The sequence below is a fragment of the Perognathus longimembris genome, chromosome 3 (genome assembly GCF_023159225.1).
Source record: "Perognathus longimembris pacificus isolate PPM17 chromosome 3, ASM2315922v1, whole genome shotgun sequence".
Lineage (NCBI taxonomy): Eukaryota > Metazoa > Chordata > Mammalia > Rodentia > Heteromyidae > Perognathus > Perognathus longimembris.
The window spans coordinates 37,361,699-37,389,594 of record NC_063163.1 but is presented as its reverse complement, the minus strand read 5'-3'; the positions used below and the strand labels follow the sequence as shown (position 1 = coordinate 37,389,594).

The following is a 27,896-nucleotide window of genomic DNA, read 5'->3' as shown; positions in this document are numbered from 1 at the left end:
AGACATTGAACAATACACTGTATTACAATGCAATGCGATAGGTTTCCATTTTAGGAACAAAAAATAATTTCACATGAAAAAAAGATTTATTTTAATCCACAAAAAATACATTTAGAACAAATCTAAATTTTTAGCATCCAAGTTTTTAGAAGTAAACACAGAGAGAAACTTTGAGGTTTTAGCCTTTAGAACTACTGATCATCATCACCTCTCTGCCTTAAGTTTCTAGATTTTCCATTTTCTAATTTTCTCTTTTTGAAGACTGGGGCTACTCCATCTGCTGCAACTCCAAGTGAAGTAACTGTTTTCTCTTTAAATACTACTTTGGGTTCCACAACATCAGCTTCTGAAGTTGATACATATTCATTTTCAGTGCTTGGAAGTTCTAAATCTACCTCCTCACTGGAATACAAGGCAAAGATAAAAACCATTACTTGACAGAATAGAACAAATATTCTCATATGATCCATAACCCATCTAAGCCTCAAGATCATCTTTTTCACAATAATGGTATAAAGTTAGAAAGTGGTCATTCTGGAGCAGAAAATGATGTTAAGTACTGATTTTTTAAGTTTTAAGATTTTTGAACTCAGTGAGGAGCAAGTATGGTCCTCAGTGCTCAGAAGGCTGTGATCTTAGAATCATGGTTGGAAGCCAGCCCTGGCAGAAAAGCCTGGGCAGACAAATCAAAGAAATTCATATCTCCAACTATAGCTGAAAGGAAATGTGGTTTAAGCAGTAGAGTGCCAGCTTTAAGTGAAAAAAGCACGAGGCCCTGAGTTCAAGCCTCAGTACAAGCACACACACAAAAAGAACTTTTAGTAAGATGGTCACACATAAGGAAAAGCCTTATTCTTTTATGTCTGTTGTACAAAGTACACATCATCTTAGAAAATGTGTTTATATATAAACAACAGAAGTACAAATAAGGAAGAATGTTTAGAAACTGATTTTGTCATGGACTGACGGTTCTGATGATCACCTAACGTAAGATAGAATCTTGACACACCTGTAATCCTAGCTACTCTGGAGGTTGAGATCTGAGGGTCATAGTTGGAAGCCAGTCCAGGCAGAAAAGTCCCCATAAGATTCTTATTTCCAATTAACCACTCAAAAACCAGAAAGGGAGCTGTGGCTTAACGCAGTAGAGTGCTAGCCTTGAGTAAAGGAGCTCAGCAATAGTGCCTAGTTCAAGCCCCACAATTGACACACGAACGGATGGATGGATGGATGGATGGACACATGGACACATACACACCATGGTTATGTAGAAGACAACACAGCTGATGTATGTAATCTTTCAACATACACATGGTTCTTTATAAATAATCCACGACTAGTCTTAAAACCAGTAGTTGATTAATATGAACCTATCATAGGATTGTACCCACTCATCAGGGATGGGGAATGTTTGGCCTGCAGGCTGTAAAAGGCCATCAAAATCATTTGCTACTTAATGGGGCAGACTCTGACTCTTGTACTGAAAATTATATATGGCCTGTGATTGACCCTTGGAAGAGGAAAGATTTCCCATTCTTGCTTAGGGAGTTATGAGGAAGGCTCATTACACCACCCATCGATCCCAGACAGATTTTTGAAGAGAGCAGAATGATCATGGTGTTTTATTTTCCTTCAGCAGCTGAGAATATGTAAACCTATCAGGAACCAGATAGCATCAATTTGGAAATAGGTGTTTTGCAGAGGAAGAGAAGTGGGCATGCAGAAAAAAACACATAGAAGATAATTTTTTTTGAAATCAAATAGTTTCTAGAACTTTTCATAGTTGTGTTGAAATAAGTATTGTCATTTCGTTTTACAGCCCTGTTTTTCTTTATGACTGCTAGCAATCCTGTCTTTGTGTGCGTGCATGTGTATCCTGGTACTGAGGCTTGAATTCAGGACCTTGAGCTCTTTTTTTTCTGCTTAAACACTGGAGCTTTACCACTTGAACCACACCTTCGTTTCCACTTTTTGGTGGTTTACTGAAGGTAAAAGTCACGTGGAATTTTCTGTTTCAGCTGGCTTCAAACCAGGTTCCTCAGATCTCAGCCTCCTGGGTAGCTAGGATCACAGGAGTGACCCTGGCTCTCTTGTCTGGCAATGCTGCTTTTGTTTTGGTGGTTATGAGGTTTGAATGCAGAGTCTTTATTTCCTAGGCAGATGTACCTGAGCCATATTGCCTGCCTTTTTGCTTTAGATTTGTTTGTTGTTGTTGCTGTTGTTTTTTGCTCTGGCAAGTCTAGACCATAATACTCCTACTTGAGAAGATAAGGCTAGTCTTGCTTTTTTCCCCACAGTCTTGTATATTCCCCAGGCTCATCTCAAGCACAAGATTCTCCTGCCCCAGCTTCCTATGTGCTTTTGTTTGGTGCTGGTTTGGGGGCTTGAACTCAAGACCTGGGTGCTATCCTTTAGCTTTTCAGCTCAAGGCTGGTATTCTACCACTTGAGCCAGCTCCATTTCTGGATTTTTGGTGGTTAATTGGAGAATCTCAGGACCTTCCTGCCCTGGCTGGCTATAAATATGATCCTTAGATCTCAGGCATTCAGCTGAACAAGATACTTTTTACCAAATTAGGCAGTATTTAAAAGCTCAATAATAATTAATGCTGGGAGTAAGTGTTTAATGAGATATTAAATTTTATAAACTGCTGAGGGAAAATCAGCTGGCATGCTTTCTGGAAAGTAACCAGATACTGTTATATTAAGATCTTAAGCCTAGCACAGTGGCACACATTTGAAATCCTAGCACTTGGGAGTGATGGAAGCAAGAGGTCAGGACTAGCCTGGTCTATAAAGTGAGACCATGTTTCAAAAAAACAAAAGAAAACAATGCCAAAAACCAAAAAGAATGGCTTTTCTGGTTAACTAGATATAATAGTCTCATGGACCTGCCTTGTCTGGGTTGGTTCTAAAATGTGATCTTCAGATTTCAGATTCCTGAGTAGAATTACAGTGTAAGCCATTAGCACCCACGTTATAACGTTTTCATAGTTGTCTCTAGTATGTTATGTTAATACCTAAAGAATCCTAATTAGACTAGTGCATAGACTATTCAACACTTTCATTACTCCCAAGTTCTTCTTAGTACTTAGTTTTCATGTAAGGTGCATTTTGGGTGACATGGCCATAGAACAATACTTGTATGTCATGAGAAAATATGTCCTTTTCTTTCTTTCTTTCTTTTTTTGGCCAGTCCTGGGGCTTTAACTCAGGGCCTGAGACTGTCCCTGGCTTCTTTTTACTCAAGGCTAGCACTCTACCACTTGAGCCACAGCGCCACTTCTGGCTTTTTCTATATATGTGGTACTGAGGAATTAAACCTAGGGCTTCATGTATACGAACGAGGCAAGCACTCTTGCCACTAGGCCATATTCCCAGCCCCATCCTTTTCTTTAATGAACAGTATTATGAAGTAATTTGCTAGGCTGGGGATATAGCCTAGTGGCAAGAGTGCCTGCCTCGGATACACGAGGCCCTAGGTTCGATTCCCCAGCACCACATATACAGAAAATGGCCAGAAGCGGCGCTGTGGCTCAAGTGGCAGAGTGCTAGCCTTGAGCGGGAAGAAGCCAGGGACAGTGCTCAGGCCCTGAGTCCAAGGCCCAGGACTGGCCAAAAAAAAAGAAGTAATTTGCTGTAAAAACATACACAAAGCAAGCATTTTATGTTATCATTTGAAATCACTAATGTTTTGGAGAATAGCTGCTTTACGCATGTCTTTTTTGTTTTTATTAAAACAAAGTTTGTTTAAGCATTGAAGAAACATGGAGCTAGGGGCTGGTGGCTCATGCCTATAATCCTAGCTACTCAGGAGGCTGAGATCTGAGGCTGAGATCAAAGCCAGCCCAGGTAGGAAAGGCCATGAGACTCTTACCTCTAATTAACCACCAGAAAACCAGAAGTGGCACTGTGGCTCAGAATGGTAAGAGTGCTAGCATTGAGCAAAAGAGCCTAGGGACAGTGCTTAGGCCCCTAGTTCAAACCCCATGATCACCGCCAACACAAAAAGCAACATGGAGATATAAAACATGGAGTGTCTTTCCTTTCATGGTATAAATGTTTCTAAGAACTAAATTGAACAAATAAATAATATAAATCACGTTATATTATTAACACAACTTTAACTGTTAACAAACATGTTTTGTGAATATTGGCTTAAAAACTCTGAAGTGTAGAATTTTCAAAAGAACAGTGCAAAAGCATTTATCTGAAAGTGCACATTTATTTTTGAGAATAATGAGCTCTGGGAACATAAATATGTGAGTGTGTGTTGTCATCAAAAATATGTTTTGGCAATGAAACATGTGTTAAGAAGGGAGGGAGCTAAAAAAGAGGAATTGGGGAATTTAATTGAAATATATTTTTGTTGGTTTTTTTTGCCAGTTCTGGGGCTTGAACTCAGGGCCTGAGCACTGTCCCTGGCTTCTTTCTGCTCAAGGCTAGCACTCTACCACTTGAGCCACAGTGCCACTTCCTGCTTTTTCTGTATATGTGGTACTGATGACTCAAACACAGGGCTTCATGCATGCTAAGCAAGCACTCTACCACTAGGCTAGATTCCCAGCCCCTTTAAATATATTTGTACATGTTTGGAAATGTCACAATGAAACACCTCTCTACTAATGTATGCTAGTAAATAAAAAAGAAGTATAATGTTTTGGTAGGAACTAAAGCTTAGTTTTACTACTACCTTGCATTTAAAAATAGTTAGAAAAAAATAAAAAAAAATCTAGAATTAAAAGAAACGAATTATACTTTATTATTTAGTGCCAGTCCTGGGGCTTGATCTCAGGGCCTAGCTGTTGTCTCTTAGCTTTTTTGTTCAAGGATGGTGCTCTACCACTTTTGACTTTTTGGTAGTTAATTGGAAATAGTCTCATGGACTTTCCAGCCCAGGCTGGCTTTGTACCTCCATCCTGATCTCAGCCTCCTGAATAGCTAGGATTATGAGTGAGCCATTGGCACTTGGCTGGTGAGATATACTCCTAACCGAATTACAGAAATACTGGAATGTATAGTACTTGTAATAATGGTGGTATTGAAGTTTCAGGTACTTACTGAGATTCAACCTCTTGTTTAATTTCTTGCCATTCTCCATATGGGTTTGGTTTTTTAGGAGGTTTGGATTTTTCTTCCTTTGGACTTGAATTCTGTTTGGGGGTAGTTTTTTCTTTCTTTGTTTCTGGCTCTGTTCTTTTGTCACTGCTTTTATTTTTTTCCTGAAATGTAAAAGCCAAAAAGTAATACATGACAAAAACAAATTTCTTCCTTTTTTGCGGGGAGGGAGTACAGGTAATATGGCTTAAACTCAAGATCTCAAACTCTTGCTTGGCTTTCTTGCTCTTTACCTCCATTTCCAGCTCTCTGCTGGTTCTGCCTAAGCTGGCTTCAAATTGAGATTTTTAGACCTCAGCCTCCTGAGTAGCTATGATTATAGGAGTTGAATTACTAATGTCTAACACAAAACATTTTTAGGTTCTTAGAAATGTTTTGTTACAGATTTATAAATGATACAGTTTACAGTTACAAATAACAATAAATGTAAACAAGCTTTAACAAACAATCAGTTTTTTCCTTATTTAAGTTTTAAATTTTTATTCACTATTTATTTTGTGCTGGTTCTCTGGCACTTGAACTCAGGGCATGGGCTTTTTTGCTCAAGGCTGGTACTCTACCACTTGAGCTGCAGCTCCACTTCTGGTGTTTTGGTGGTTAGAGAAACGTCTCATGGACTTTCCTTCTTGGGGCTCACTTTGAACCATGATCCTCAGATCTCAGTCTTCTGAGTACCTAGGATGACATGAGCCACCAACATCTGGCTTCTGCTTCTTTATAAAGAGGCTTACAGGTAGGTGTAAGTCACTGGTACCTGGCCCATGACTTTCCTAATAGAACATTTTTAGAGAGGTCCAATTGGTTATGAACTTTCTACTTTTGATTTGTATGCAATGAAGATCCCTTCCCCTGGAGGATCATATCACTTCTAACCATTCTTCCTTGTATAATCCAATGGCCTCTGGCCACTACTCTACTGATTCACTCATCACTCTGGCAACTAAGGCACCATCTGTACTTAAATTCTTGTAGTTGTTGTAAAAATCTTAAGAATACTCTGGCTTTTTTGGTGACTCCCAGCTCTTAATTTCTTTCTTTTTTTTTTTTTTTTTGCCAGTCCTGGGGCTTAAACTCAGGGCCTGAGCACTGTCCCTGGCTTCATTTTGTTCAAGGCTAGCACTCTACCTCTTGAGCCACAGTGCCACTTCTGGCTTTTTCTGTATATGTGGTGCTGAGGAATTGAACCCAGGGCTTCATGCATGCTAGGCAAGCACTCTACCACTAGGCCACATTCCCAGCCCCCAGCTCTTAATTTCTTTATGAATAAGAAAACTGAGGCTAAAAGGCATGATTGTTTCAATTTTCTTTCTGATACCAACTTTTAATCATAGATTCTCACAGAAAATAAATACCCTACTTTCTTATAAAAATAAATTCACTTCTAGTTTAAAACCAACCTATCCATCCACTCTGATTGATATTCTTGTTTCTTTCCTTTAAAGTCCGTCATAAGAAAAAAACTCATTATGATTCAATACCTGGTCACTATCCTATTATATGATTTTTACATATTTCTTTCTCTCTTTTTGGAGGGGGTTGGGGCCATAAACTCATAAATCTACTGTGTTAGCTTACCAACTGATAGGATTACAGACATGCATCATCAAATCTATAGACCTATTTTAAATTTCATGTCCAAGCTACATACTGTAAATTACCCTTTTTTTTTTTTACCATCTATAATCAGTTTCGCCACCCAAAAATCTAGAGAAACTTCTAAAATACTTCCTGTCAATCCAGTGGATGTATTTCCTTTTCTTGAGTTAGTTAATCCTCATTATACTTTGAGACATTAAGATACTTTTGAGAAATAGAAGAGTGGCTCAAGTGGCAAGTGCCAGCCTTGAGCTTAAAAGCTAAGTGTGAGAATGATGCCCTGAATTCAGGCCTTACTGCTAGCATACATACAAGAAAATGCTGTGTGAGCCACCAAGCTCAGGCTTATAATCCTAGTTGCTCATAAGGCTGAAATCTGATGATAACAATTCAAAATCAGATTGGTCAGGAAAGTCCATAAGAATCCTTCTCTTTAAGAAATGAACAAAAAGTTGGAAGTGGAGCTGTGGCTCAAAGTGGTTGAATGCAAAACCAAGCGACAACTACCAGCCCCAGGACTGGTACAAAAATAGTAATTTCTTTTTGCCGGGCGCTGGTGGCTTATGCCTGTAACCTTAGATACTCAGAAGGCTGAGATCTGAGGATCACGGTTCGAAGCCAGCCTGGGCAGGAAAGGTTCTGAGATTCTTTTCTCCTCCAATTAGCCACCAGAAAACTGAAAGTGGCACAAGTGGTAGAGTGCTAGCCTTGAGCTGAAGAGCTCAGGGACAGAGCCCAGGCTCAGAGTTCAAGCATTACGACTGACAAAAAAAAAGAAAAAGTAATTTTGTTTTTCTGCATACTTCTGATCACTCTTTCCCCTTCTACCTTGCTCCTTTTCTGCTTAGTAAAAGCTATGTCCCTCATAGTTCTCTAAATTTAATCTCCTAGGCTATGTCATCTCTTCTGAAAATTAAAGTACCACTAGTGGGCCAATGATAAGCAAATTTGTATTTCTTGTCCAGATGTGCAGAGTGGCCTTTGTTGACAACTCTCTACTAAAGCCTTCTCAAATTTAGGACTAAAACTGAAGTGCCTTTCTCTCAAGTAGATAAGCAAATGGTACAACCATTTGTCCAGCTGTAAGAATACAGTACTCTTTCCCCTTTATCTTTGGTGATTATGTCTCAGGATTCATGGTGGATGCCTGAAACCATCAAGAGAACTAAACTCTATGTATATTTTTTATATATACATTCCTGTTTAACTTACAAAATAGTCACAGTGCCAAGTGTGGGTGGCCATGTCTATAATCCTACTCAGAACTCTGACATCAGGATTGCAGTTCAAAGCCAGCCCCAGCAGACAAATTTGAGAGATTCTTATCAATAAATAATCAGCAAAAAGCTGGAAATGGAGTTGTGGCTCAAGTGGTAGTGTCAGCCAAGAGGGAAAAAACCCAGCAAGAGCATGAGGCTCCCTATGTTCAAGCCCCAATACTGGCAAAACAAATTAAATAAACAAAAAAAATAAGGCAAAGTAAAAAACAAAAACAACAAAGTAATAAAATGTAACAAGTATAAAAGACTTCAAGCCAGGTACCAGTGACTCACACTTGTACTCCTACCCAAGAGGCTGAAACCATAAAGATCTTGGTTAAAAGCTAGTCCAGGGGCTGGGAATGTGGCTTAGTGGTACAGTGCTTGCCTAGCATGCATAAAGCCCTGGGGGTTTGATTCCTCAGCACCACATAAACAGAAAAGGCCAGAAGTGGTGCTGAGGCTCAAGAGGTAGAGCAAAAGGAAGCCAAGGACAGCACTCAGGCCCTGAGTCCCAAGCCCGAAGGATATGCCCCCGCCACGCCAAAGAAAAAAAAAAAAAAAAGCTAGTCCAGGCAGAAAAGCTGAGAAGAGGAACAATAGGCATGGTTCAAGCGGAATAATGCCAGATGTGAGGGACAAAGCTGAGTGTGAGGCCTCAAGTACTGGCTAAGAAAAAAAGACTTCAACATGACACTCAGAATAGCACAGAATTTACAACTTATAAATTATTATTTCTAGAATTTTCCATTTAATATTTTCAGACCTTGTGTGACTACAAATAATCAAGAGCAAAGAAAACAAAACTAATAACTATGCAATACAAATTTGTCTTAACTTTACTTCTGTTTTATTACAAAAGACTGAGAAAGTGCTACCAAGTTTTCTGGATAAAATTACATGAAAAGTAAATCAAGAACCTACCTTAAATGTTATTTTTAGCTTTTCTCTTTCTGTTGGGATCTCTCCTTCGGCTTCTTGTTCTCCAGTGGAGTCATTATGTGAAGCTGAGGATTTGGATTCTTCTAGGGAGTTGACCGACTTTTCATCGACTGTACTAGAAAGCACATCACCAGCATGTGGAATAAAGTCATCAGGTTTTTCCCATTTGGATTCTGCCCAACATATTTTAATGTCATGTTATTCAGTTAGTAATTCTACTTAAGAAGTAATTTCTATGTAACAGTCATTTGCAATTATTAATCAATAATACCTCATCTATTTTATACCATTATTTGCCAAGATTAATAAGATTTTCCAAGTTTCTTAATTTTGTTTCTTTCAGAAATGGATTTCAAACATCCTAGATTTACTGATTGTATAAACAACAACTCTAGTGGGAAGACAGACTTGAGAACTGAGTGATACTGTTAAGGACAATCACAATTTATCTGACAACAAATTCAGCAAAATTACTAATAATGCCCATACATAGATTTGACATTTACAATGGGGGTAAATCTTAGTTGATTGAACTCTACTGCCATCTAGTGTTTCACTGGGTTTTTAGTAAAATAAAACCATTTCTAATTATTCCCTATTTTTAGTTTAATGAAAACGAGAGATACCATGACATTTATTGTGCAACTGAGATAAGTTTTAATAGTGAATTGGCTATTAAAAATTTTATTTGTCCAGGCATCAACTGAAATCATTCAGGGTCAATCAGTATACAGAGTCCCTTAATTAATACATGTAGGCACTAATGAAAAATATTACTTTTCCTTATCTATATTTCATACAAGTTGGGGTGAAGATAAAGTTGCAGAGTATCTGCATATCAAGTTATGAGGCCTTAAGTAGCACTACTAAAAATGTATTCATATAAGTTATAAAAAGCATTTTCAAGATATAACTTATTAAGCCATACTATGTACCAGACACTTTTCTGGGGATGTTACTGATATCTAGCCCTCAAGACAATACAGGCTACATGTAACCATCTCTCTCTCTCTCTCTCTCTCTTTTTATTGAAGATAGATTATATATTCAGACTTCACTGGTAAAGAAATGCTGTAAACTGTGATTCTAAAGCCCTATTAGAATTTTTTTTTACATTTATAATCATTCAGCACTTCAATTTTACTGAGATAGAACTACTGCTGTTACTGGTAAAGATACGAATCTACATGGAAATTAAAAAGTCAACTGGAACCACTTAGGGAGATGTCTCAACACTCTCCCATAAAAAAAAACACAAAAACCCAACAATAAAAATAAAAGTTCAAGGAGCTAGGGAGAGTTCAATGAGAGTGTCTAAGTATGTGTGAGGACCTGGGTTTGAAATCCAAACCAACAAAAAAGTTTAAGTGATCTACAAGGTATCTTTGAACAAAATGATTATTACATCTCTAAAATTATCCTAATAAAAACTAAATTATTGCCAGGCACCGGTGGCTCATGCCTCTAACTCTAGCTACTCAGGAGGCTAAGATCAGAGGATCATGGTTTGAAGCCAGCCCAGGCAGGAAAGGCCTTGAGACTCTTATCTCCAATTAACCACCAGAAAACCAGAAGTGATGCTGTGGCTCAAAGCTGTAGATTGCTAGCCTTGTATGAAAAAGCTTGGGGGCAGTGTCCCAGCCCTGAGTTCAAGCCCCATGACTAGCAACCCCCCCCACCTCCAAAAATCCAAACCCAACCAACCAAAAACTAAGTTATTTTAGCAAAAGTTAAAGATGCAATGCAAGTATTTGTAAATGCTTTATTGAACACAGCATTGATTACATGTAGGAATCATTTTTTTGCTTTTCCACTTTATTAATGTTTTTAAATTACAAAAGAATGTTTGCCAAGGAAGTGTATTTTACAGTGATGTTCCCAAGTTCAGATGCTACCTTTCAGTTTCAGTACAATTTAGACAGTTAAGAATCAAAGGGGCTGGGGATATAGCCTAGTGGCAAGAGTGCCTGCCTCGGATACACGAGGCCCTAGGTTCGATTCCCCAGCACCACATATACAGAAAACGGCCAGAAGCGGCGCTGTGGCTCAAGTGGCAGAGTGCTAGCAGCCTTGAGCGGGAAGAAGCCAGGGACAGTGCTCAGGCCCTGAGTCCAAGGCCCAGGACTGGCCAAAAAAAAAAAAAAAAAAGAATCAAAAGCAATCCTTACCTCCTGTCTCTGTATTGTAGTAATAGGTATAACCATCTTCACTTAAACCTTCTACCCAAATGGCCTTTGTTGCTGCCTAGTGGAGGAAAAAACAAAGCAAACATGACACATCCTCAAAAAGGAAACCTAGTAACTGAAAATATTGAGACTGGCTATAGTAAATGACTAAGATAGATTAGATCTAGCCACCCTTTCTTTTCCATTTGACACCTGGGAATTAGGGGTGGTAGTATGGATCATGGCCAGGCAGAGACTTTTGCAATCAGGTGCCAACTTTCAAGTTGAGAATTCACCCTTGAAAGCCAAGAATTTCATCCAGATGGTGAGGGATGAGTTGCCACACAAAGGATTACAAACCAAGTAATAATATTTACCCCGAACAGAATTTTTGGATGTAATCACTGCTTCATCCCTGCCCTGACTTTGTTATTTTCCTACCCAGCCTTTTAACATGAGGATTACAGACAGGAAGAAAGGAATAAAGATGGGATAAATAAGGGGAAGATTCTTCCAAATGGAAGAAGAAAATTTTAACAAAATACCATAAAACCACCACAGTTTGACCACTTTAAAAAATAAAGCAAAAAGCACACAAATGTGCTTCAGTTACCTTTTTTAAGTTTCCTTCAAATCCTTCTGGCTTCTCCCACTGAGAGGCTTAAAAAAAATTATTGCATTTATGAAACGTTTTTGCTTAAAAAAAACTCCAACAATTTTTTCCAAAATTTCTAAGACAATCATTGTGCGTTTTATTGAAACTGATATCTGACACTAATACAAAGAAAGAACTTCATGGTTTCACAAAAAAAAAAAGTTTCTGAGGCTGGTGTTGTAGAACACCCTTATAATTCTAGCATTCACGAGCTTGTGGCTAGTCTGAACAACAAAGCATGAACCTGCTTTCAAGAAACCAAATCAAAACAAACCAAACAAGTAAGACTGGAGGTGTAACTCAAATGGTAGAGTGTTTGCCTAGTAAGCTTGAGGCCCTGAGTTCAAAACTCAATATTGCAAAAGCAAACAATCTCAAAACAACAAAAGACAGTTTCTGGCTCTCAGATCACTTCTGTACAGAGAAATCTTTCACAGAGCACTTGATTTCAAGAATACTTAAAATATCTCAGGAAGTTTTGAAAAATCTCATTTCAAATTAGGCTTGGTGGTGCATGCTTATACTCCCAGCACTCTGGGAAGCAGGAGAATCATGAGTTCTATTCAGGCTAGTCTGTGTTACAAGTCTCTGACTCAACCTTCCTCTCTAATGTCTTATTTTCATGTAAAATGTTTTGTTTTTGTGTAGTTGATACTTACAGAAGATTTTACTGGGAAAAGAAAGCTTGCCTTTGTAAGAAGTTCATTAATAAGACTAAAGTATGACAGACATATTAAGGACACTACTTCCCCCCCCCATATTATTAGCATCAACTAATTATACAAGATTTCGTTTTGACACATCCATACATGCATACAAAGTACCTTGATCACTGTCCCTCAAACCCTACTCTTCTGACCCCTACCCTGCTCCCTACCAATTTCCAACAAGCTTCATTGTTCCATTTTCATACATGACAGGTATTTTTTTTTTTTTTTTGGCCAGTCCTGGGCCTTGGACTCAGGGCCTGAGCACTGTCCCTGGCTTCTTCCCACTCAAGGCTAGCACTCTGCCACCTGAGCCACAGCGCCCCTTCTGGCCGTTTTCCATATATGTGATGCTGGGGAATCGAACTGAGAGCTTCATGTGTAGGAGGCAAGCACTCTTGCCACTAGGCCATATTCCCAGCCCAGGTATTCTTTTTTTTTTTTGGTCAGTCCTGGGCCTTGGACTCAGGGCCTGAGCACTGTCCCTGGCTTCCTTTTTTTTGCTCAAGGCTAGCACTCTGCCACTTGAGCCACAGCGCCACTTCTGGCCGTTTTCTAGATATGTGGTGCTGGAGATTCGAACCTAGGGCTTCATGTATACAAGTCGAGCTCTCTTGCCACTAGGCCATATTCCCAGCCCCCCAGATATTCTTTTTTAAAGGCAAAATGACTTAAGTTTTATGGCAAAATAGGCAAAGTAACAGGTTTGCATTGCTTAAATATAAGTTAAAAATCCTAACAGAAACTGTTTTACTATTGAAAATATTCTCTACTAGTTCTATGAATAAATGACTTACCTCCTGTGATGAGATCATAATAGTAATGGTAACCCTCAGAAGTTATACCTTCTACCCATCTACCCTTTGGAGGGTCTTTCTTCTTCTTTTTCTTCTTCTTTTCTTTCTGTTGATTTGATGAAGAGATGGGTGGGGTAGTGCTGGTTACTGGTGATATGCTTGGCTCTGGAATTTCTAGAAAAAAGGTGAGAGACATCTGAAGCAGGGCTGGGGATATGAGTTAGTGGTAGATTGCTTGCCTTGCATGCAAGAAGCCCTGGGTTTGATTCCTCAGCACTACATAAACAGAAAAAGCCAGAAGTGACGCTGTAGCTCAAGTGGTAGAGTGCTAGCCTTGAGCAAAAACGAAGCCAGGGGCAGTGCTCAGGCCCTGGGTCCAAGCCCCAGGACTGGCAAAAAACAAAACAAAACAACAACAAAAAACCCCAAGACTTAAGTAGCTAAAATAACTTTTCTTTTTATATGTTGTCAGAGAATTCCATTTTAGTCAGGATCCTCATAATGCCCAAAGCAGTGGGGCACACTTGTAATCCCAGCTACTCAGAAGGCATATGAGGATGATTTTTAATTTGAGACCAGACTGGGCAACAGTGAAATCCTGTTTTTTTAATTTATTTTTTAAATTAAAAAAAAAATTCCAACTGATCACTGGTGGCTCATATCTGTAATCCTAACTACTCAGGAGACTGAGACCTCAGGATTCAGGTTCAAAGCTAGTTGCCTTTTTACCTGATTCTAAGCCCAGTCTTTTCAAATCCTCCTGGTATGCTTTCAGGGCAGCTGCCTCCATTGCAGCAAACTCCTTTGATGCTTTTTCTTCTTCTTTTGCCTTATCCAGGCTTTTCTGTTTAATCTGTGTAAGACATATAAAAGTGAAAGTGAGATAAAGGACTGGAATTAGTCAAAAGTTAATGAAGAACCAATTTAAATTTTACCTCGCTGATCCTTTTTGCCACATTTTCCTTATGATTCTTTCCTCTTTCATGAAATTCGATACTCTTGAAAATAGAAAAAGTAGCATTAAAAACCACAGCAAAATAATACAGTAATATATGAGAATGGAACATAAGAGAATTAAAATGGAAATACTCGCAGAAATTACTTTAATGCAAGTTGGCTATTTTTACCACATGATGGTAAGGAACTGAACTACAGCCTCTTATTAGATTTCTTTTAGTTCTTAAACCACAATGATCATGTTAATAGGGTAAAAGCACAAGGTTTTTTTTATGCCTAATCTGGTAAATATGATTAACAAGGATTCAAGATGCAAAGATCAAATTTCTTGAAATTACTATTAAGTTGTTGTACAAAGGGTTTGCAATCCCATAAGTCAGGTTATAAACACAATGCTTCTTGGGAAATTTATTTCCCAGGCCCGGGACTTGGACTCAGGGTCAGAGCACTATGCCTGACTTCTTTCTGCTCAAGGCTAGCATTCTACTACTTGAGCCACAGCTCCACTTCTGGCTTTTTCTGTTTATGTGGTGCTGAGGAATTGAACCTAGGGCTTCATGTATGCTAGGTAAGCACTCTACTGCTAAGCCACATTCCCAGTCTGGAAAATTTATTTTTAAATCAACAACTGTGAAGATAAAATGTCAAACCATTTCTAGCTACTCTACAGTGATTGGGAAAATCCTGCTTAAGGTCAGCCTAGGCAAAAAGTGAAGAGACTTTTTCTGAAAAATAAAACAAACAAAAAAAAAAGGTTTAAGGCATGGCTTAAGTTTTCAGTAGTAGAAAATAAATAGTAGGAGGTCATGAGTTGAATCGCCATTACTGCCCAAATCCCCACATTTCCAGTTCAGTTTCTAAAAACTGTGGTGCAAAAGAGACTATCAATATACTAGGTCCTATATCTATATACACGTGGAAATGACAGGAGGGTAGACAATGAAAAAAAAAGCTAACATATATAGGACAGTTTCATGGCAGATAGGGTATAGGCAAGTGAGCATTATTACCTATTGAAGCCATCATAAATTCTCTCTAAATTATAATATCTAGCTATCAGAAGCAAGAAATTCCTGGAAAGCTCTGCAAAATAAGTTCTGTCAATCAAATCTTATATGATGCATTAACTGAGCTATTCTAAAATACTGTGAATTCCACTTTGAAGTATAGCTTTGTAAAAGGGATAATCATCTCTATTTCTCATATATTAGGTTTCTAAAGTTACAGTTGCACAAAGATTACAATATTAAAGAACCACCAAAATTAAATTTGTTTCTAATTAAAGGTTAAATCAGTGTTTTAGCAATTCAAGGAAGATGAAGCAAGTCTTCACTGGATGGGATCATTTACCATTGATAACATGTATTTTCAGTGCCTAGGTATCTTGAAGGAAGGGAAACTTTTATTAGTGATTTGTTTGGTTTAAAAAAAACTCTCTCATCATTTACTGGTGGTGATACCTCAAATAAAATAGGCAAGAACTTTAGCAACTATTCAAAACAAAAAACTATTCAAAGAAAACTATTCAAAACAAAACAGGATCTTCTCCCCCCCAACCCAATACTTTATGAATAATTAATTTTTATTGGTGGTGGTGGTGTTTGAATTCAGGTCCTTGCAATCTAAAACAAATTATCTACTAAGGAAATCTAGCACAAAGATAGGACTAGGATTCTTTTGTGTATCCAACTCTACCAAGGAAGGTAATGAATACATAAAGATAATCTAGTAGTATGTTACACAGTACTATGACATGCATGTTTCTATCTTATGCCTTAAATATTGGATTTAGTCTATAACATAGAGATAAACATGCTTCATAGAGTTACTACAACATTAACATATAAAAATGTACTTAAGGGGGTTGCTTTTTTGTATCTCAAGAGTGGGAATAATGTTCTTTCAGTGTCAGCAAACATTTCAATTATCTCTAGAGGAAACAAAACTACAAATGTTTTTATATTCTAAGAGCTTTCTTGTCTGTCTCTGTACAAAAAGTATTTTAATGTAGACCTTCCACAAACATGGATGAGTTTACCCAGTCATTGTCCTGTTCCTCAATGGTCACAGGAGTAATTTGGTTTTACAATCAAATTTAGGTCCATGAAAGAAGGCACATAATTTTCATAAAGGGAGTAAGAAATCTTTTGATGTTGTGAAGAACTGAGAGCAATGTATATTGAAAATGCTTTATGAACTCCGAACTATGATTAAGAAAAGACACCAGGTCACACGAAGACACTATTAAAATCTGAAGAGTGGGGATGATCATACAGGCCTATTGTCTGCTATCCAGCACTTGCAGTAATCACAGAATTTCTTTGGTTGTGATTTCCAGTAGTCGGCCCTGAAAGAGAAAAGTTTTAAGTTTAAAAAAATCTTAAAAGGTTTAAAAAAAAAAACTTGCATACTCCTCATCTTTATGGGGAGGGGGCGTGTCAGTTCCATTGGCAACTCAATGCTTTCTTAAGCCTCGTTTTATTATTGATGTGACTGAAGCAGTCAAGGAAATTCTGTTGCCAGTGAAGGAGAAAAAGTCAGCACAGATTTATTATGCACCGCCTTAAATAAAACAAAGCAACAACGAACATCTCAGAGAGGTGTTTTGACTGTGTGTGTCTGTGTGATGATGCTGTAAGAGGCCTGCAAAAACTAGGTTCGCCTCAAATCCAGTTATTCCTACCAGAACAACAAAGCCTGGGACTATTTGGGGGAAGGGCTGGCTCCTCGGAGACTGTTAGTCCAAACACATTTCTAGGAGTCTCAGGCCCGGGGATTCGGGACCAGCCCAGGGACCTCAACAACCACTGCCCCAAAGGAAAAAAACAAAACACAAAAACCAGAAAACCCCCAAACCAAGCAGGACGCTATGACGGGGTTGGCCGGTTTGGGAAGGCGGAGGCCGGGACGTCTGGCAACCCAACCCCAAAGTTTCACAATACCCCAGGATTCGGGCGCTTCACAAACGCGAGGGGCTCCCTCGAGGCCCGACGGCGCCGCGTCCCCGGCCGCCATCCATCCACCCATCCATCCCGCCCGAAGCCTCCACAGGCTGCGGCCTTCCCACCCCGGATCTCGGGCCGCCGGCTCCGCGGGAGCTCGCTCGGGGAGCCGGCCCGGCGGGTGCCCCGGCAGGTCCCGTCGCGGGCCCCGGTTCCGAGCGAGTTAAGAGCGCGTATGTCCCGCCCCCGGCCGGAGGAGGGCGGGAGGACGAGGCCTGCTCCGGGAAACAACACCCCCTTGTTGAGAGGCCGAGACCCAACTCACATGACCGCGCGGTCGCCCGGGGTCCGACGCGCACTCGCGCTCCCCCGGCCTCAGCTAGTCTAGGCCGGCCCGGACCCGCGCCGAAGCCCACGCCGAGCCTCCCTTCCCGAGCCGGGAGGCGTGGGGGGTGGGGCGGCAGCTTTGCGTGGTTCCCGGCTACGGGTGCCCCGACGGCCCAATCCGCGCTCGCGCTCCCCTCCCCGCCCCTCCCCCGCCGGGGCGGGACTCTGGGCCCCGGGAAGGTGGGGTCGATATAAAGAGGTGGAGGTCACCGAGACGGGGCGTAAAACGCGACGGGAGCTGAGTCGCCGTGGCAGACACCCCCTGCTGTCTCCCACTCGCCGCCCCCCTCCCCACCTCTCGACCCCGCGCCCGCCCGTCCTCTCGGCTGCCCCCGGGATCCAGAACCTTCACTTCTTCTAGGTTCGCTGGCCCCGGGCCGAGGAGTCCGCGCGCCGCCTCCGCCCGGAGCGCAAACAGCTGTTCCCGGAGACGTCGGCACCCTCCACTGGGCAAACCGACCCGCACGCACGCACGGTGACCAGCGCCGCCGCCTGGACCTGGGGGCAGGGAGCCGGCGGTGGGCTTACAAACAAACAAAAAGCAAAAAAAAACAAAAACAAAAAGAAAGAAAGGTAAAACTGGTGGGGCTGCGACCAGGCGAGGCGTGCGGTTCGGTCTCGGAACTTTCCTACGGCGCGGTCCCGCCCTTTCTCCTCCCCTCCCCGCGTCTCTCCGCGTTCCCGCTCGTGGGCGGCGGCGGCGGCGGCGACGACGACTTCAGCGGCTGAGGAGCGGCGGCAGCGACGGCGGCGGCGGGAGCGGCGGCGGCGGGCGTGAGGGTTGGAGCTAAGGCTGCTGTGGCATTCATGCTTGTCAGGTGAGTGGCGGCAGTGCTTCTCGCAGTACTTCCCATATGGTCTAGCGGTTAGGATTCCTGGTTTTCACCCAGGCGGCCCGGGTTCGACTCCCGGTATGGGAACGTCGTGATCAACTTTTTAAAAAAGAATTGTAGAAGTTGACATTTTCCCTGTGTCCATGGGTGGGTGGAGTTCTTGGAAAACAAACATTTGTGAAGTTGTTACTGGGTTTGGGGCTCACCACCCCCCATTCCCCTAGTTCTGCTGGGGTCCTCTTTCGGTTGCTGGGCTGCACGGGGCGGGGTAGAATGGGAAGGAATTGCTGTTCCCTGCCTCTCGGTCAGACTCGTAGTTTTCCAAGCGCTGTGGAGGAGATGATTAACTCTGTCCGGGCGTTATCTCCTCCCGGACCCCCCTTCGCGCCTACGCCCTGTTCCACTGCCCCTTTCTGCTGCCACGGGGAGAAACTGGGGGTGGGTGCGTCCAGCCCCAGGAGGCAGGCATTTTTGTTATCGGTACTGCACACATGGAGGCGACCCCCTCCTCGCTCCATTCCCCTCCCCTCCTGCACTCGATGAGCGCCCCCCCCCCTCCGGGGGTTCGGGGAGAAGCGCGATTGCCTGGGAACCCGACCGGCCGCGTGCGCTCCGCGCCTGTCCGCGACGTCAGCCAGCGGGACACCCGGGGCGCCCGTTGATGGCTCTCCAAAAGTACCCCCAGCCTCAGGAGGGTATCACCCCCCTCCAAGAAAAACAACCCACGAATAAACCTCCTGCTTTTAAAACACATGACTCGCCGCGGAGAAGAAAAACAGCTCTGTGCTGGGGATGTCTTTAAAGAAGAAAATTGACTTCCCTAAAGGCTGATTGAGTGCCCGATTAAAAAATCCTGGGATGGGGGTGGAGCTTGGGAGAGAAAATTGGCCCGAGACTGGGGAGGGGATGTTACAACAAAGTTTCACTGTATTTTTAAATATAGAAGCCCTGTGTTTATTACAAAGAAGGGGCAGCTGTGTCAGCAACATGTGAGCTGTAAATGAAACAAAAGCGTTATCTTAAATGCATGTTGAAATTAGAAAATAGGGGAAGCTATATAATGTTGAGTCTACTGGGCCTCAGGGAACAAATAAAGAAGGAAAAAGTGACTCCCATGGATGGGTTTCTGGTGTGCAGAGCTATTACTAAGCCAGAGTTCTGTTTGTTAGTACGTGTGTTCCCAAACTTAAAAAAAAAATGCTTTAGCTGCATGGTTAAGTTTGAAAATAACCTGATGTGTTCTGTATCATTAAAGATTATTGGTTTTACGCTGATTTTTTAAACTCACAACTAAAACTCCATCTTTATTCATTTAAATATTTGAGTGTTTACTCACTCTAGGCCTCACCAGATGCTTTTGAAGTTAGTAATGTTCAGGTTCTTTGTATCAGCTGGTAGTAGAAAGAACATTAAACAGCAAGCTGGTAGTAGAAAGAACATTAAACAGCCACTTTTTGGTTCTGAGAAGCTATGTGACCTTGTGGAGGTTTTTCACCATCCCAGTTCTCTTGGCTTCAGAGCCATAAATTCTTCTAGTACGAATTACTCACAAACTTTACTTAGGATTGCAAGCATTGCTGACTAGTTCTTGAATAGGTAATGAGTGGAAAAGTTCCATTTGAGACTTTAGTGTTGTGTATTGTGTTATTGAGACCTACTTACTAAAGAATTAGGTTTGAACTTGGAAGAAATGATAACCTCCTTCTGCATTGTCTCCAGAGAGGGCTTAATGTTTGTAATGATTTGGATCAAATGATACTAAAATGGATGTTAAAGTGAGCACTCAATGGTTGCAATTAGTTGTATGGTATTCTTGGGGTGAGCTGAGTGGAGTGGTTGGATGACAACATCCTTGTCCAAGACAGAGATGTCTTATGCAGTTAGGGGTGAAACACAGAAGTGAGTAATCAGTTCTGCTCAGGAAAATGGACTGGAGAATAGACAAGGAGGGAGTGTGTTTGCCCTGGATCTTGAAGAACTGGTTGTCTTTCTCCTGGTGGGGAATGTGAATCATAAATCTCAGGTGGGGGGGAACGCATACCAGGCCCACAGGTAGTCTGGTTTGGCAGCACAGAGTGCCTGAGGGAGAGCTGTAGGACATCAGGTTGGGGAGGTAGAAAGGAATTTTGACTTCGTAAATTTTTGCTAGACACCAAGTTATTTTTTTTCTGGGACTGACTTCTTATGTTATTTGAATTTTAACACATTTCTTTTTCCCTTTGTTTTCTCTCTTCCCCCACCCCCCCCTCCTCTCTTGTCTCTTTTTTCAAGACTGGGTCTCACTATGTACCCCAGAGTCATCCTCTTCCTGCCTCAGAGTCTAAAGTATTGGGATTACAGGAATGCATTAGGACCCCAGCTTTGATGTGTTAAAAAGTCTTGTTTAAAAGCTTCAAGGGCTGGGAGTGTTGCTCAAGTGGTTTAAGACCTGTCTAGTGAGCCGGAAGCCCTTAATATAGAACCCCAATACCATCAAAGGGTGGGCATCCAAAAAGATTCAAGATTCAAACTACCCATTTGTTGAAACGTAGGATAGTTTATATTTGGAATCTTTCTCTGTCTTCCTCTTTCTCTTTTTCTCTTTCTGTCTTTGTGTCTGTCCTGGGGCTTGAACTGAGGGTCTGAGTGCTATCCATGAGCTTTTTAGATCAAGGCCAGTATTCTACAAGTAGAGCCACACCTCTACTTCCAGATTTTTTTGGTGTTTACTTGGAGATAAACTGTCTCATGAGCTTTATTCACAACAACAATCCTGAGATCTCAGCCTCCTGAGTAGCTAGGATTACAGGTATAAGCCACTGGTACCTGGCTAACCTTTCCTTTTTAAGTTAACATGTGCATTAATAGGAAACAAACAGAAGAAGCAAAGAACAGAGTCATTCATGCCACAAGCAGTTCATTTGGATGGCGGTCTAGATTCCCCGTGTCCACATCAGTCCCTTTTAGGTGACTGAGATGATATGGTGTGTGGTATGCTTTTCCAAATGTGTGAATAGGGCTGGGGATATAGCCTAGTGGCAAGAGTGCCTGCCTCGGATACACGAGGCCCTAGGTTCGATTCCCCAGCACCACATATACAGAAAACGGCCAGAAGTGGCGCTGTGGCTCAGGTGGCGGAGTGCTAGCCTTGAGCGGGAAGAAGCCAGGGACAGTGCTCAGGCCCTGAGTCCAAGGCCCAGGACTGGCCAAAAAAAAAAAAAATGTGTGAATAATCACCAATCCAAAATCCCAAACCTACAAGAATACTTTCATATCTGAGAATATAGCACACCAGAGTTGAATATTTACTACTAATGGAGAAAAGCAGTCAGTTAATGAATTCACTAAGAATGGAGTCTAGTTTTCTTTTTTCAAATTAGGTTACATTAGTTATGAAGGGAGGTTCATTGTTACATCTCTACACATGTCTACACTGAATTCTGAATAACCTCATCCCCTGAGAAGACCTGGGGCTTGAACTCAGGGACTTGGCACTGGCCCCTCAGCTTTTATGCTCAAAGCTAGGCACTTTACCACTTGAGCCACAGCACTACTTCTGGCTTTTTGGTGGTTATTTGGAGATATGAGGCTCTTGGACTCTCCTTCTCAGTTGGCTTTAAACTGAACCAGGATCTTTAGATCACAGTCTCCTAAGTACCTAGGATTACAGGTGTGAGCCACCAACACCTGGCCAATTCTGGGATTACAGGTGTACCATCAAACCTGGTGAAATCATTCTTTTTTTTTTGGCCAGTCCTGGGCCTTGGACTCAGGGCCTGAGCACTGTCCCTGGCTTCTTCCGCTCAAGGCTAGCACTCCGCCACTTGAGCCACAGCGCCGCTTCTGGCCGTTTTCTGTATATGTGGTGCTGGGGAATCGAACCTAGGGCCTCGTGTATCCGAGGCAGGCACTCTTGCCACTAGGCTATATCCCCAGCCCGGTGAAATCATTCTTGTCCTCTAATATTCAAGTGATAGACTTAAAGTGGGAGCTCCCATGACACTGCTGGTTAAAATGTACAAGTGTGGTCAATATTGGAAAATTTTGGCAATTCCTTGATGAAAAGTTGAGTTTCCTACGATGAGGCATTTCTATTGCTATGCCTATACTCAGGAGAAATGAAAACATGCCTACATTGTAAGATGTGCACAAATGTTTATATTATTCACAAACAAAATGTGGAAACAACCCAGTGTCCATGAATGGAGAGTAAATGCATTGTTTATCAGTGGGTAGACATAAGCTTGGCATATTACTTGGGAATAAAAAGGAATTAAGTTACATATAAAACTGTAACCCCTCTGTACTTCACTTTGACAATAAGGAAGAAGAAAAAAGGAATTTAGTAGTAACGCATACCACACATGGATTACTTTCAAGAATATGCTAAATGAAAGAATCCAGGCATAGGGCATACATTTTATACCAGATTGTGCTTTACCACTTGGTCCCACACCTCCAGTTTCAAGAAGACCATATTTTGTATGATTCCACTTATATAAAATATCTCAAATAGACAAATCTGTAGAGAAAGAGTATTCATGGGTGTCTTAAATTAGGGGTTTGGAGGGTACCTAATAGTTTATTAGTAAGCACCCTGAAATATCCTAAAATCAGAGTTTAGTGATCTACTTACTTATACTATTGCAAGTATACCGAAACAACAGGAACTGTTCACTTTATTCTTTATGGTATATCTCAAAAACAAAAAAGAAATATTACTAGATTTTGCTTTTATCATTTGGATATTGCATTTCTTAATAGAAGACTGAAACTCTAGCTTCTTGGTTAATTCCAGAAAAGGTGCAAGTTCTGGCTAGAGTTGAGTAAATGACTGAGGTCTGATTAGTGTACAAGTAGTTACAGTAATAGTGTAATATGTGTTCAGAGGAGAATAAACTTAGGGTCTCCAGAATTTACATCTGGGTTTGAGGGAATGGGAATGGGAATGGTCTCCTAGGGAGGCAACATTGAGGTGGACTTTGAAATTTCCTTTAGGCTTTTGTTGACTGAGCTGGTGGAGTGGGCTGGGCTTTGAGAGGAAGCACACAGGAGCAGTTGGTTGGGTTCTAGTAGGATGGGATTGGGAAATAGGACTGCAAAAATAGATTAGGGTCAGTAGGAAACAACGTCTGTTCTCTGGCAGGTCTCCTCCCTCCACTGCGCATATGTTTCCCATGGCTCTGGCAGAGAACTGTACCATCTAACTGGAAGCTCTGTCTGGTGTGTAACTTTGGACTGAGGACTTGGACTTACTTTCCTTTGTATTGCCAGACTTGGAGCCGTTTGTGGCAGCTTGTGAGCATTCAAAAATATTTGAAAAAAAATGAATGAAAATCAAAGAGTTAACAAGATCTGTTGAAAGTGAAGTCCACGTGGCAGCTGGGTGCCAGTGCTCATGACTGTAATCCTAGCTAAAGTAGAGTGCAGGATGTTTGTGGTCATATCCACCTTCCTATTCTATTTCTACTCTCATGTTATGCTCTGGCCAAGGTGTTCTCCATCTCCTGTGGTACATACAGTATTCTCTCTTTTTTCTTCTTCTTAAATGAGTTTCTCTTTTTTTAATTAGCTTACATTAGTTACACGTGTGCATTTCATTGTTATATCAGTACTTTTTTTTGGGGGGGGGTGGTCTTGAACTAAGTGCCTGGGCGCTGTCCCTGACCATTTTTGTTCAAGGTTAGATAGAGCTCTACCATCTGAACTCCACTTCTGGCTCTTTTTAGTGGTTAATTGGAGATACGAGTCTTAGGAACTTTTCTGCTGGGGCTGATTTCGAACTATGATCTTCAGATCTCAGTCTCCGGAGTAGCTAGGATTACAGGCATGAGCCACTAGCACCTGGCTTTTTGTATTATCTTAATAGCTTTGCTTAAGTCTAGTCTCTCCTTAAATAGTGTAGCATGGAAGAATGGAATGGATCAGGCAAGATAATTCATAAAAGCAAACATTTAAGATGTCAAAAAAGTAAAACTATTCCTAACAGTACTAGGGAAACTTTTTTTTTTTTTTTAAGAAAAGGCAATTTTGTTCTTAGGGTTGGCTAGATAGTGAATTTATTGTCCACCTCTGTAGGGGTGTGTGTGTGTGTGTGTATGTGTATGTGTATGGTTTGGGGTACTTATTGTCCAGGGACAAAGTTAAGACTGTGAGACTGCCACCCTGTGGACAGAATAAAATTAAACACCTCATGAAGTATAGGAATATTTATAGGAAAGCTTCATTGATTTGGAAATTCACTATTTTATAACTGTGGCTCTTTCACATTAGTGTATGTGGTTGTGCTTATTAAGTAGAAACTTTGAAATTAGTTTGTGTTCTGAACACATACAACAGAGTTTTAAGGGAGTAGTTTTAAAACAGTTTCAAAGAAGGCTGGGAGTATGGCTTAGTGGTAGAGTGCTGGCCTAGCGCGCAGGAAGCCCTGGGTTCAATTCTCAACACCACATAAACAGAAAAAGCTAGAAGTGGTGCTGTGGCTCAGGTGGTAGAGTGCTAGCCTTGAGCAAAAAGAAGCCAGGGACAGTGCCCAGGCTCTGACTTTAAGCCCCAGGACTGGCAAAAGATATAACAAAACAAAAAAACAGGTTCAAAGAAATTCAACTATGGTTTTAGGTGGTGTGTGTCTTTGCTTCAGAAATTTTATATGAAAACCTTTTTTTCTTTTGGTGGAAGTAGAGTTTACATTCAGGGCCATCACTCTTGTTTGGCTTGCTTGCTCAGATGGTGCGCTGGCACTTGAGCCACACCTCCATCTACCTTTTTGGCTAGTTGTTTTTTGGGGTGGAGCCTAGTGGATTTTTCTGCATAAGCTAGTCTTCACCTCAGTCCTCTGGATCTCAACCTCTTGAGTAGATGGGATTACTGGTGGTGACTCAGCAAAAGAATGGCTGTTTGTTTTGTTTTTTTAACCCTGACATGTAGATTTGGTGTGAAATTATTATATTAGTCTTTTAAAGTCCTATTTTATGATACATTCGTATTGCCCTTGAGAGTAATATTGTTTTGAATAATATGTAAAAACTTGTCTTCTTGAGGAAGGCAGAAGGATGGGAGGTGAAATAATGACCTTGTTTATTTCCTGGATTTGCAGTTTACAACTTTGTGTTTTCATTGCCAACATTGTACTTACGTAAATGAGTTTATATTGTGTTATTTATTTAGAAGGATACTATTCTTACATACTAAACAATGATAAACTAGCTTGAAATAAAGATTAAGTGGTGATTGTCCAAGATTTACTTGCTCTCCGCAGCTCAGGAAATGCTTCGTTCTTGGACTATACAAAAATAGCTTTTTCAGATGAGTGTTTACAGCCTACAAGGTAAGTGGTTCACATGCTTAAATTTCCTGAGGTGTCAGAGGGGTGGGGTAGCCAGTTAGCACTTGAAATTTGTGTCACCACCAAAGCCCAAGTGGAATTAAGTGGCATTCTGAGTCAGCAGTTGTGCTGATATTCAGGCTGTTGAGGAGAGTCAGTGAAGTATTAACTGGATCCCTAGCCCCTTAAATTACTTGATACTTTACCATGGGGACCCTACAGTTTGGTACTGGAATAATTGTCAAGAGTAATATTAATAGTTTCTAATATTTAAATATTTGAGTTGGGTGTTTGTTTTTTTTTGAAGTATAGCATGACAAACATAGAAATGCATTTTGAATGGCTTTATTTAACATTTCAAGGTAAATGTGTGAAGACTGGGTGATTCTTTCAAATTATCTTTTTGCTACAATCATATATACTTTGTTATTTTAAGTGTTATAGACTGATTGAAGTAGATTGTTTCCTTTTTGTCAATCTTGTTAGAATTGTTTTTCTGAAAAATTCCTGCTTTGGCCAGTGGCTTGGCCACTGTTAATTACTTAGTTACATCCCTTTCCTGCTAGACTTTAATTTGGACATCTTGTTAGAAGGTCCTTGAATTTTAGTTACAAAGTTAATTAAGTCACATTGTTGTGCAGATTGTGAACCTGAGCTGAGCCAATGTGGGAACAAGGGCAGGGCCTGTTGGGTTAGGGATAAAAAGAAAGCATCCTGCCTGCTCTGTGTCCTTGTTTGCCAGATTTTGACTGATGGCACACCCTTCAAAGAGTTCCTTTGGAGTTGGTATTCTTATTCCTCTTTGGTATCCCAAAAGCTATTTCTAACACGGATAATGATACAAAGATTTATATGGGCACAGGGTCCACAGTAACATTTCCCCCCTGAAGAGCTCTGTAGCTTGAATGTTTTCAGAGATATGGATGATGAGATCTGATTGCTTCCTGCCCACAAGGTAGTGATGGTGGTTCAGTCTTGCTCTTTCTCTGTGCACAGGGAAATTAATTAGATAATCCCATGCATAGATAGCTATTTGGTTTTTGGATTGGCAAGACTATAGTTGTCATGCAATGAAGCCACTGTCATATCTAAGGACAAAAAGGTGCTATTTACCCTGAAGCCCATTTCCCCCCTTTGGAGATTCTAGTGTTTAAACTCACAGTTTCTCAATTGCTAGTCAAATTCTGTAAGAGGTAGAGCCACACTTCTGGTCCTCTTTGGAGATAGGGTCTCACTTTCTGCTAGGCATGCACCTGGTACATGATCCACTTTCTCCAGGTTTCCCATTGTTGCTGGATGATAGGTGTTCACTACCCTAATCCGGCTTCCCTAGGTTGAGATGAAGTCTCATGGTTTACTGCCCAGGCTAGCTTGGAACTATGATCTTTCCAATTTCAGCCTCCCATGTAGCTTAGGATGGATAGGCTTCTGAAGTCCATTTTGAAATTTAATTCTGTCTGCCTCAAAACACTGCTCAGGTTGTCTTGTTATTGTACTTCCCTTTTGGGCAGATCCATGTCACAACACATACACAATTGAGGTGTTCCAGATGTTCCTTTTAAGTTCTTGAATAGGATGATGTTTTCAGGTGCAGCAAAAGAACCATGAAGAGTGGTTGATAGTAGTAGAGAATGATTTATTAGGAATGCAGAATTATACTTCCATAGATGAGGTGGACAGTTTTGCTAGGGACTGGATATCTCAACAGGAACAGTACACATCCAGTGAGACAGCAGGTTAGGTAAAGATTGATTGCCACCCCCAAACTTTGCCTGCCAGTCTTGGCTCCTGGTTCTTGTACTTCTGACTGCCTATGAGTCAAGTTTCATACCCATCTCCCCAACCCTTTGGTTCTATACTAGCTGAGAAATTTGAGGAAATATTTTTATTATAAAGCTACTAAAAAGGCTTTCAATAAGAATTGTGTAGGTTGAAATATGGGAGAAGGGATGTGGAGCTTCCATGTCCTGTCCAGGAACCTCCATGTATTCTAGGATCCAGAAGTTCTCTGAACTCTGTCCTTTGGGTCTTCTTGAGATGCCATTGTCTGTCTAATGCTGATAGACTTAAATAAAAACCCATCAAGTAACAGCTCTATGCTTTTAAGATTCTTTCTACTTTGTGGGTTTAATATTAGTCATACTAGTCAAGGGTAGGTCAAAGAACCTTCTTTCTCTCTTTTGCTTCCTTCCCTTTTTTTTACTTTCTTTTCTCTCCTTTGTTCCTCCCTCGCTCC

The 27,896-nt window shown here is 41.1% G+C and overlaps 2 protein-coding genes, 1 long non-coding RNA gene and 1 other non-coding gene across 5 annotated transcripts in view; 2 read left to right on the top strand and 2 right to left on the bottom strand.

Moving 5' to 3' along the window:
• Positions 1–67: 67 nt before the first annotated feature.
• Wbp4 (WW domain binding protein 4) lies at positions 68–18,015 on the bottom strand. 2 transcript variants are annotated; one of them, XM_048341277.1, is made up of 10 exons: positions 17,871–18,015; positions 16,470–16,542; positions 14,174–14,236; positions 13,968–14,091; positions 13,239–13,412; positions 11,693–11,739; positions 11,083–11,158; positions 8,897–9,087; positions 5,061–5,221; positions 68–402 (listed from the first exon to the last, which is right to left on the bottom strand). In XM_048341277.1, exons 4-10 carry the CDS (start codon positions 14,026–14,028, stop codon positions 192–194), a joined length of 921 nt encoding a protein of 306 aa, XP_048197234.1. In that variant the 5' UTR covers positions 14,029–14,091; positions 14,174–14,236; positions 16,470–16,542; positions 17,871–18,015; the 3' UTR covers positions 68–191. The 2 variants fall into 2 exon arrangements, with proteins under 2 accessions (XP_048197234.1, XP_048197233.1); XM_048341276.1 differs by lacking the exon at positions 17,871–18,015 and adding an exon at positions 17,463–17,614.
• LOC125348227 lies at positions 2,563–3,154 on the bottom strand. Its single transcript, XR_007210329.1, has 2 exons — positions 2,752–3,154; positions 2,563–2,717 (listed from the first exon to the last, which is right to left on the bottom strand). It is a non-coding gene; the product is annotated as an uncharacterized LOC125348227 (long non-coding RNA).
• Positions 18,016–18,173: 158 nt separating the features above from the next.
• The window catches only part of Elf1 (E74 like ETS transcription factor 1), an 85,290-nt gene continuing 75,567 nt past the window's right edge, over positions 18,174–27,896 (top strand). The window contains exon 1 of the mRNA XM_048341275.1: positions 18,174–18,342. The gene's annotated coding sequence lies outside the window, so the exon portion shown is untranslated. The remainder of the gene's footprint in view (positions 18,343–27,896) is intronic.
• Positions 18,373–18,444, top strand: Trnae-uuc. Its single transcript has one exon. It is a non-coding gene; the product is annotated as a tRNA-Glu (tRNA).

Coding starts and splice junctions, on each gene's coding strand:
- Wbp4 (XM_048341276.1), bottom strand. Junction 14,237..16,469: donor GGATAGCAGACAATAGGCCT/GTATGATCATCC, acceptor TCTATTTTCAAG/AGTATCGAATTTCATGAAAG. Junction 11,740..13,238: donor TTATGATCTCATCACAGGAG/GTAAGTCATTTA, acceptor ATTTTTTTTAAG/CCTCTCAGTGGGAGAAGCCA.